At 46.8% G+C, this 10,416-nt stretch overlaps 2 protein-coding genes across 12 annotated transcripts in view; one reads left to right on the forward strand and one right to left on the reverse strand.

Annotated features, from left to right (window-relative positions):
• Positions 1-10,416, forward strand: part of LOC126987588 (crustacyanin-A2 subunit-like) — a 102,385-nt gene that overhangs the window by 3,777 nt on the left and 88,192 nt on the right. The window contains exons 2-5 of one of the 2 annotated variants that reach the window (XR_007741039.1): positions 3,979-4,128; positions 4,429-4,516; positions 4,630-4,752; positions 4,900-5,383. Coding sequence is in view for 1 of the 2 variants with exons in the window: in XM_050844697.1 (XP_050700654.1) it covers positions 3,979-4,128; positions 4,429-4,516; positions 4,630-4,752; positions 4,900-5,132 (594 nt within the window). In the remaining variant the exon portion in view is untranslated. Of the gene's footprint in view, positions 1-3,978; positions 4,129-4,428; positions 4,517-4,629; positions 4,753-4,899; positions 6,455-10,416 lie in introns of those variants that run through there. The other variant, XM_050844697.1, reaches the window with a different exon arrangement.
• LOC126987585 (probable phosphoserine aminotransferase) overlaps positions 5,728-10,416 on the reverse strand; it is a 111,419-nt gene continuing 106,730 nt past the window's right edge. For 2 of the 10 annotated variants that reach the window (XM_050844686.1, XM_050844692.1), the window contains exons 4-9: positions 10,029-10,190; positions 9,424-9,521; positions 8,923-9,092; positions 8,319-8,471; positions 8,013-8,126; positions 5,728-6,764 (exon numbers count right to left, since the gene is read on the reverse strand). In XM_050844686.1, the coding sequence (XP_050700643.1) occupies positions 6,659-6,764; positions 8,013-8,126; positions 8,319-8,471; positions 8,923-9,092; positions 9,424-9,521; positions 10,029-10,190 (803 nt within the window). In that variant the 3' untranslated portion in view covers positions 5,728-6,658. The remainder of the gene's footprint in view (positions 6,765-8,012; positions 8,127-8,318; positions 8,472-8,922; positions 9,093-9,423; positions 9,522-10,028; positions 10,191-10,416) is intronic. The other 8 variants (XM_050844691.1, XM_050844690.1, XM_050844689.1 and 5 more) reach the window with 8 other exon arrangements.

Here is a 10,416-nt window from a genome sequence, read left to right on the forward strand (position 1 = left end):
CTTACGTTTTTTTTAGATATAACATTTAACGTTTTAGAATAAAGAAAAAAGTGGGTTAAATATTTTGTGGATTATCATCGTTGTTGAGAAATTGAGGACTAACTATTTATCATGACTTTTCATTTATGCTTTTTAGGAATAACTTGTGACGTTTTGGAATAAAGAAAAAATGAAAAAAACAAAACAAGTGAAGGTTCTTGTGCGTTTTTTTTTCATATCTCAAACGCGAGAACGTTTAAAACTATGAGACAGATAATAATGACTACAATGTAAAGCAAAGGTGGGTGTATACGCTATAACTGCGCGTGGCTGCGGTGCCCATCTCCGTACCGTTAGCCCTTTGAGCCTGAGGTAGGTAAGAACTCCCTAAGCCATGGTCCAATGTGAAGTTCAGGATTACCACAGTTTACCTTCACCAGGATTTCCCAGGTACCCATCTATCGACCAGCCCGAGAGGGAGGATCGTAGCCAGGCACTCTGATGGCCTACGGAGGTGTATGATTAGTACAATATGAAAAAGTAAAGGAAGAAATCATAAGAAATAATAAAGATAGTACTATGTGAAGAAGATAAGGAAATGAGTTCATAATTTATCCACCAGCCCGAAAGGGAGGATCGTAGCCAGGCACTCTCATGGCCTACGGAGGTGAATGATTAGCACAATATGAAAAAGTAAAGGAAGAAATCATAAGAAATAATAAAGACAGTACTATGTGAAGAAGATAAGGAAATGAGTTCATAATTTCCGTGAGCCTCTTCATTTCCACTGTTGTCAGAGCGGCCGTGTACCTGCTGACTGAGGCGACAGGTGGCGGTGGAAAGCGGGGACGGAGGGATTTTTTGCGCGTCATTCTTTTATTGTTGCCGTTCTTATACAGCGTTGGCACCTTCCCTTTACTTCTCCTTGCATCTAATCCCCGGCACTTTCACTCTTCCGGGTGCGTGCGGGGCGGCGCGTCACGCTTGGCTCTCACGAGGGATTAGAAAAAGAAGCGTGTGTGCGTGTGTGGAAAAGCGTCCGTGAATGTACGTGTGAGAGAAAGCTTAGTTTTTTATGTACGCAGTCACGCACGCAGAAAAGCACACACGCACGCACGCACGTACACACACACACACACACACACACACACGTTTATGATGCATATAACAGTTTTATCTCTTTAACAAGTCTGTGCTTCCAAAGACCCCCCAAAAAAAGAAACAAAAGAACGTTAATAATAGTAACAACAACAACAATAATAATAATAATAATAATAATAACAATAATAATAATAATAATAACAATAAACCAACTTGCCATACAGTATGTAAACATGCATCGCAAAATACATAAAATCTGAAGAACAATTGAAAAGAACGAGCCAAACAAGCCTTCGATTTCTAAGCCCCGGTCACCTGAAGCAACGCGGAGCCGCTGCGGGCATAGACATCGGGTGCGAGGGAGCAGGGAGGGTGACTGGGCTGTCTGCATGATGAAAGACGTCGCAGTACACTCAAGTCCTGGCAGAGTACATTTGGTTAATAATCAATCAAACTAAACGGAAATAGACTACTAAGTTTAACAGATGTGGAAAGGTTTGGGGCCGGATTCATCACGTCACTGAAAAGTCTACTGGTAAATCTGCCCACTAGGAACGCTCCTTGTGCTTGAGACTCAGGCGGCAATAAATGAAGTGACGACCAGACTGTCACTTCATGCATTGCCATCGGAGCCGCCTAAAGATCAAGGTTGTACAGACGCTTCCACCTTTCACATCAACTATTTACAAAGGCCAAAAGGAAATCAATCGGGTTCTCATGAGCGGTATTTTGGGTTCATGGTAGAGAAGAAGGGTCAAACTACCACCAGGGCCACAGATAAAGAAAAAGAAACTGCTGAACTACACTCCGTTCGCTCCACAATTTTTACTAAACATGCTAAAATAATAGGTATAGGTTATAAGTTATAGTACCAGAGGAGTATGAGTTTACAAGTCTGCCTCCTCGATACACCTAAAGCGGAAAGATACTGCGCAGCGTGTATGTATTCCTAGTTTTATCGAGACTCAAATACCAATCTCACGCGACCCCTCTCACCCCTCTCCGTCACGAAGACCTGGAGTTCTCTTTTTAATACTGAACCATCACCAACGGCAACCTACCCTGGGGCGTTCACTGAATCTCGACCCGGACTAGAAAGTACTATAACTCTGTGGATGAGTGAACATAGAACACAAGAGCTACTGGCGAATGAGACCGCCTTGATTATCTAAACGGAGGTAGCAAGGAGTGAGGGAGAGGAGCAGGCGGGAGGGGGAGCAAGTGAAGAGGGGGAGGGACAACCAGTGGACGGAGGAGCCAGTGGGAGGATGAGCAAGTGAGAAGAGGGGTGGGGGGCAAGGGAAGGGAGGAGGAGGCGGGAGGGTAGCAAGTGAGGAGGGGGGCGGAGGGGGAACCAGGGAGGGGCAGCAATTGAGTAGAGGGTAGGTTGAGGAGAGATCAAGGGAGGGGTGTAAGAGCCGGCTGGAGGTGGGTTGGGGGGCAGGGACGGAGGTAGGGGGGAGTACCGGCGGGGCTAGACTCGTTCACTCGTTCGCTGCTTCATTGATGCTTCACTCGACTCTGAAACTCTCTGCGGTGTCACGTTGCTACAGTGGCCACGTATTGATGAAGGTACACGTACATTACTTATATAATAGTGATATGACTATAATCCCGTGACAAGCTTTATAATCGACGGGAGGGGGGTGGAGGGAGAGGCACAATTGGTGACGTCGGTAATTATAGTAGTGATTACGAACAGGTTCATGAAGTTTAGTACAGCAGTTTCAAATTCATCTACTGCCCATTCCTCCATAATGCATGACGGAGGTAGCAGCGGAGGGGGGAAGGCGGGGGGAAGGAACAGGAGGGGCCGGCGAAGGAGCGAGGGGGCACAAGCAGGGTGGCAGCAGGGGAAAGGGAGTAAAGAGTCGTATTTTTAAACATTTCGGCACCAAAGCACACATTCGAGGAGTTTTGGGCGTTTCCAGGGGTAGTTTCATGACCCTGCTGGTGGAACAAGGCAATGGCGGAAGATTATTCAAACGAGTGAACTACCATGACGCGGTGAGTGGGTCGTTTCAACAGCCGGCTTGTCCCCCACCTCAGGCCCCACCCACACAACCCAGCGCTGCCAAATAAGTTAACATATACGGGGAGGAGGTGGCAGACATAAGGGAGGATATGTGAGAACAGGATGAGTAAATATTGAAAAGGAGCAGCGGAGAGGGAGGGAAAGATGGAGGAGTAACCACGAGTCGTTCGCTTGTTAAGTTACGAATTGCTTCAAGTGGCGCCGTGTTACAATGACCACCTACTAATGATGCAACAAACCACACAACAGTAGCCATATAAGTGTTACCATGGTACAAACAAAAATACTAACCTTCGTGGCCGATAAGGATAATTCCCGGAGTCAAGCAGGATGGCGGGGCTGGCAACGATGTGGTAGTTCAAGGCACGTGATTGCCCCCCTAGGCCCGTCCCGCCGCCCTCTCACTCCTCCCGGGGAAGTAAGTTAATCTCCTGGCACACCACAAGCACACGGAACGCGGCGAAATCGCACACGAACGCAAATAACCCGACGGACACTCATCAAGGACACTCAATCGGGCTTACCCCCTCGACGGCTTGCAGGGGACTGAGCCTCGAGGGAGTGATGACGTCACACTCTGCGTTGCGCTGATTGGCTCACGGCTCTCAATCTACTGTGAGCTGTCAGATGTCGATATAAAAGCTAATACAATTTCTTATACAATTCCACACTCTTACCTTTCCTACCATTTCATGCTGGCTTTCATATCCCATCGTTTTACACTTTTCAATAATTTTACTCCTTCTTTCCAAGTCTAAACTGCCAGACGACGATGTTCCACTGCCAGATGTCGATGGAAAGGATAATACAATTTTTAAACCATTTTAGAGTTCCTTTTATTTATATTTTCCTTCTTTCCGTAGATGCTGCGGGTCTCGGCGGCGGTGGTGGTGGTGGTGGTGGTGTGCTGGACAGGCAGTGGCGGCGGCATCGGTCTGGTCGACGCATCCACGCTGCTGGAGGTCGGGGCATGTCCCAACGTCAGCTCCGTCCCCAGCCTTGACCTCGCCAAAGTATGAATGGCTCCTGTGCCCTGTAGTCAGTTCTCTATTGATTCTTTAGCTTTTCTATTAATAATCAGTGCAATATTGTCATCCGTCAACACTGGTGATGCGAGAAACTACTTGGTAATCAGGAACCTGGTTTGCTTTGGCGTCTGCGATACATTACAGTACACTCGTAACGGAACGCTTGCATGTAATAACGTAATAGTAATGTAAGCAGGCAATCATTGTATGTACTAGAAAGCTGCTTCGTGTTTGTTCTGTAAGCTTAACCTGCGCCGATACATTCCCTCCCACCCGTCCGCGCAGCTCGAGGGGCAGTGGTACCAGATCCTGCAGATCCCCACCGACGACAACAGTATAGCCAGATGTACTCGATCCACCTACACTTACGCGGGTAAATTATATCATTCACAGCGTACCAAACTCCTTATAAAATCCCTTTCATGACTCAGATATATTGTTTTCTTGACAACGTCGAAAAATTAAGCTGACGCCCGCCTCTCGCAGACGGCTACCTGGAGGTGGTGACGGAGGGGCGTGACGCTGTCGGGGGCGCGGTGGCCAGGACGGGCGTGCTGGCCAGGCTGCCGGATTCCCCCACCGGCGCCCTGCAGCTCGACATGGACGGGAGTAAGTACGCAAAAGTAAACTTGTGGGGAAGGAAAGTGAGTGCATGCAAAAAAGATAATCATTGAATAAGGACACGATATTATAAAAGGAAATAGAATGGAGTGAATTTTAGCCATGACCACCATGAACACCCGCCCCTTCCCGCAGTGCCGCCCCTCAGCGTGTGGGTGCTGGACACGGACTACTCGGGCGTGGCGTGCCTCTACTCCTGCACCGAGTTCCCGGGGCTGCGGGCGGAGTGGGCGTGGGCGGTGACTCGCTCCCCACGACCGCGCGTCAAACTGGTGCACCGGTGTCGCGCCAAACTGCGCAGACACCACGTGGACACCGCCAAGCTGGAGCGTGTGCCCCACAGTGCCCAGTGCCTCAAGGGGAACTAAGGGGCGTGCGGGAGGGTGAGGAGTGGGGGTGAGGGGAGGAGAGGGAGCGAGACGGAGGGAACTGTGCAACTGGCAAGGGAAGGGAGAACAGAATCAATGACAATGACCTGAGGGAAAATATACGTTGTTAAAGGTAATAAACAACGTGACATGTTCAAAGTGAAGAGTTTCCGATATGCTTTACTTTCCTCCGCTTTTTCTTAATTTATACATCAAATATTTTCTTTCCACCATGGCATCTTTTCTTAAAGGTGGTCTTTCTAACTTTTCTCTCATCCTATCCTCTTCTTACCTGTGTTCCTTTACTTTTTTTTTTTGCCTCTTCCATCAGCATATATGTCCACTATGCAGGAATATTTGCAGTACCAGTCCCGATATTGTCTCATTCTCATGTATATAAAGTAGGCCAGTGCGGCTGTAGGAGTGTGAAATAAAGTAAATAAGTATCTAAAAATTTCGTTATCATACTCCCCAGCCTGTTCTTCCATTATACTCCCCAGCCTGTTCCGTCATTATACTCCCCAGCCTGTTCCTTCATTATACTCCCCAGCCTGTCCTTCGTCTTAACTTACCTCGCCAGAAACACAACACTGTCTACATTGCACATTTTTATTCGTACTTTCCTCTGCCTATCACATCACATTGAGCTGGGCGCGGCTGCCTCAACACACGTCTCCGCTGCCTCGATAAACGTATATATTGTGTGTTTGGTTTGACGCGTCCTGTCATGCACGCCGCCGTAAGCTGTGTGTGATCTTCAGCTGAGGCGTCTGGTGTGATATGTTGGTATGGGTGAGGCTCTTCTAGGGTGGAGACTCAACCGTAGCAGTATACAGCCCCAAGAAAATGCGATATAGACACCCTACATAACACAAGGAAAAGGAAAATAAAGAAAAATAACAACACCAGAGAAAGGATAATACAGAAAAAGAATACCAGAAAAAAAGACCAGATAGAAACATATAAAAAAAAAACATATAGTATTAAAGAAGATAAAGGCGAGAATCTTATACATCACTGTCATGTGGCTCCTGGAACTGAATGGTGTGTGTGTGTGTGTGTGTGTGTGTGTGTGTGTGTGTGTGTGTGTGTGTCATGTGATCCCTTACTCATTATGCCGATATCAAAACGCATATCATGAAAAAAATAAATGAAAATCTGAATAATAGCAATAAAGAAAAAAAATATTGATGTGCTTAAAACTACGTCAAGGAAGAGGTAAGCAAAACTGGATTGAAATTTGGCGTGAAAAAAAAAAAAAAATCGAAATAATGACAAATTAAAACAAAGTAAAAGAAAAAAAATCTGGCAAGCACAACAAACAACAACAACAACAACAAAAACAACAACAACAACAACAGCGCCTATATCACTTAACTAACCTTTGTATTGGTGAAAAGAAAAATCGGCAAGCACACACACTCACAAAAAAACAATAACATCACCTACATCCCCAACTTCTGACTGGACCCTCTCATCAACCTTCTCTTTAACCTTTCTCTGCCTTGCTGCCTTGGACGATCCCCTTAAGCCTTGTGTTGGTCCTGGAAACCGAGCATGAAATCCGCTAGTCTCCTCGTGTCCTGGACGGTGAGGGCGTTGTACAGAGATGCCCGGATGCCTCCCACCGACCTGAGGGAGACGAAGGGAGAGACTCAGACGAAGGGAAAGAGAAGGGAAGGTAAGGTAAGGTAAGGGAAGGGAAGGGAAGGGAAGGGAAGGGAAGGGAAGGGAAGGGAAGGCAAAGGAAGGGAAAGGAGAGGAAGGGAAGGGAAGGCAAGGGATGGCAAAGGAAGTGAATGGATGGGATGGATGGGAAGGGAAGGGAAGGGAAGGAAAGAAAAGGGAGGGAAGGGAGGAAAGGGAAAGGAAAGGAAGGGAAAAGAAAGGAAAGGAAAGGAAAGGAAGAGAAGGCAAAGGAAAGGAGAGACAGAAGAGAGGATTTAAAGGAACTTGGTGAACGGAAAGAAAACAAGACATGGAAAAACTGGTGGAGTGAAAAAAAAAAAAGACAGGAAAAAAAATGACGAAGAGAAGGATAAGTCCAGTAAGGAATGAAGGAGGAAGAGGAAACTGGAGAAGGCGGAAGAGAAATATTTAAAGAATGAACTTGAAACTTTAAAGATCAAGAGAAAACATAAAAAGCAGGAAGAGAATTTATTGCATAGTACTTGAACTTGAAGGGAAAGAGAGAAAAAAAAAGATAGACCAAGAGGAAATGGAATGAGGAGGAAAAATATGAGGAAAAAAAACGATAATGTGAAAATATTAAAAATTTTTGAAGACGAAGAGAAGCGGAAAAGGAAAGCAGAAGACGAACTCGAGGGGGGAAAACGAGAGAAAAAAGAAAAAAAAATTTGAGTGGTGCAAGGTGAAGGAAACTAGGAGGAAGAGGAAGGGGAAAAAGTGAGAGGAAAGAAGACCAAAAGAAAACGAGGAAGAGGAGTGTGTGTGTGTGTGTGTGTGTGTGTGTGTGTGTGATAAGATGGGTGACGAAAACGTTTTGAAGGACGGGAAGGAAGGCGAGGCACACGAAGCTCCCATCCGTGACGTGAATGTTTGTAAAAAAGTGTAAAAATGCTTGTGAGTGACGTGGCAAGGTGATGTGAAGGGGGGAGGGGAGGGGAGGGGAGGGGAGGGGGAGCAGCTTCACACGATGGGATAAAAAGAAAACGGTTGGAAGGTGAGAAAAGGAAGGAAGGCTAAAGTAGAAGGAAGGAAGGAAGGGTAAAGTAGAAGGAAGGAAGGAAGGAAGGAAGGATAAAGAAGAAGGAAACATATTTACTTCTCCCCTTCTTTCACTCCCCACTCCCACTTCTCCTCCTCCCCCTCCCCTCCTCCTTCTCCTCCTCCCCCTCCTCCTTCTCCTCCTCCACCCACCTGTGTCCTTTGAGGGAGAGCAGCCCCTTCCTCGCCGCCTCCTCCACGAAGCTCTTCTCAATCTCCTCGTCGCCCCCCGCGCCGCCCACCCGGAACACCACGTTGACCCGGGACCTGAAACACACACAGAACAGTCACACCCACACACCCATACCCACCCACACCCACACCCACACACATTAAACACTCTCTCACATGTACGCAAATGAAACGTACGTGAGAAAAAGTGCTCGACAGTCTCTACAAACGACGAAGGAAGGTGATGAGAGGTGAACAGGAAGAGGATACGAGCAGCTCTGTGATTACCTGCTGGCGGGGTCCACGACGGTGCTATAGAAGCCGCCGGAGCCATCAATAATAGAGTAGATCATGTTGCTCTTCTCCAGACACCGCCGCTCCATCTCCGCCACCCCGCCCTCCTTCTTCACCCACGCCAGCACCTCCGCCGTCACGTGGATGCTGCCAAGGGGACAAGAAATTCATACGAAAGTCCATATTCTTAAAACATTTCAGCGCCCAAGTAGGCTGCACATATTTGACAAGGCTTTCGTAGGAGTTTTGAGCATTTCCAGGGGTATGTTTATGACCCTGGTGGTAGTTTGACCCTTCCTCTGTACCATGAACGTAAAATACTACTCATTAGAACACGACTGATCTCCTTGTTGTTGACCTTGCAAATAGCTGATGTTAAGAGTTGGAAGCGTCGGATAATGCCAATCTAACTTGCTAATGGGTACAAGGAACGATAGATGCACCTTTCCTTCCTTCTCCTCTTTCCATCTCTCCTCCCCACCCACCAGCGTCCCTTGATCCCAACCTTTACTAACGCCACTGATAATTTAGAATAGTTAGCCCAATGAATTGTAACTTAAGACTCTCAGAAAACGGTAGTCTTTTAGGGTAGACTCACGCAAACGTCGGTGGCGTGTTGTAGAGGGACTTGTTCTTGTCAATGACGGTGTAGTCGAGGACGGAGGGGCAGATGGGCAGCGCGTGGCCCAGAAGGTCCTCCCGGATGATCACCAGAGTCACCCCCGAGCACCCAATGTTCTTCTGCGCGCCTCCGTAGATCACACCGAACTGAGAGGAAGATATATAGATAAATAAATAAATATCTAAATGTCCAGACTTCGACGCTTTTATCTCCAAAATCATGACACAAGAAACGATGGAAAAAGAGCACATGAAAATAAAGGAACAAGAATACATATATGCCCGTGACTATAACGTTATCATCATTATCTCCTCACTCTAACGCAACTAAGTCAAAATTATCAGGCAGGAGACGAAGAAAAGGAGCTCAAAAGATACAGGAACCAAAGAAAACGGTTACACTTCTAGGGGAGACGAAAGGCAAAATGTTTTCTCTAGGCTGGAAGGGTTAAACAGCGGCCTCGGCATCAACCCTTACCTTGGAGACGTCGACGGGCCGCGTGAAATAGTTGGAGGACATGTCACACACCAGCGGCACTCCGGCGGGCACCTCGGGGACACTCTGGAACTCCACGCCTGCCGGAGGGGGAGGAAAAGAGAGAGTGGGAACAGGTTATTTGGGATGGCACGCAAATTAAGTTTCATATAAAAAAAAAATTATGTATGAAAGATTGTTTTAGAAAGTGATCGTCAATAATTAAATGATATGCCACTATCTGATAAATGGGAGAGAGAGAGAGAGAGAGAGAGAGAGAGAGAGAGAGAGAGAGAGAGAGAGAGAGAGAGAGAGAGAGAGAGAGAGAGAGAGAGAGAGAGAGAGAGAGAGAGAGAGAGAGAGAGAGAGAGAGAGAGAGAGAGAGAGAGAGAGAAACACACAGACACAGATAAACAGACAAACGAAAAGAAAGGCAGACAGAAAAGAAGACACACACAAAAAAAGAACGAAAGAAGAAACAAGAAAAATATATGGAAATCTGAAATCAAAACAAAAAAACAAAAAAACACGAGCTAGAACGAAAAAAACTATACATCATCCCCATCATCATCATCATCATCACTATCATCATCATCACCAGCACCCACCTTCTACCGTCTCGTTGGCACAGTAGTAGACGTAGGAGGCCTGGGGGTCGAGCGTCCAGGTGGCGGGGGGCGGCACACCTGTGTAGCGCTCCGCCCGCGGCACCACCTCGCTCACCTGCCCGTACTTCGCCGCCTCCTTCGCCGCCTTCGCTGACCAGGATCCTGTAGTAGTAGTAGTAGTAGAAGCAGTAGTAGTAGTAGTAGTAGTAGTAGTAGTAGTAGTAGTAGTAGTAAAGATATAGCAAATGGTGCGATGATTAACAGGAGGAAGAGAAGGAGGAAGAGAAGAAGCAGAAGTTGTAATTTTAAGAATGAGAAAGAGGAGGAAGAATAATTATGGAAGAGAGATACAGGAGGAAAAACAAAGGTACAAGAGAGACGGCTTAAG

The sequence above is a fragment of the Eriocheir sinensis genome, chromosome 65 (assembly GCF_024679095.1).
Source record: "Eriocheir sinensis breed Jianghai 21 chromosome 65, ASM2467909v1, whole genome shotgun sequence".
Taxonomy (NCBI): Eukaryota; Metazoa; Arthropoda; class Malacostraca; order Decapoda; family Varunidae; genus Eriocheir; species Eriocheir sinensis.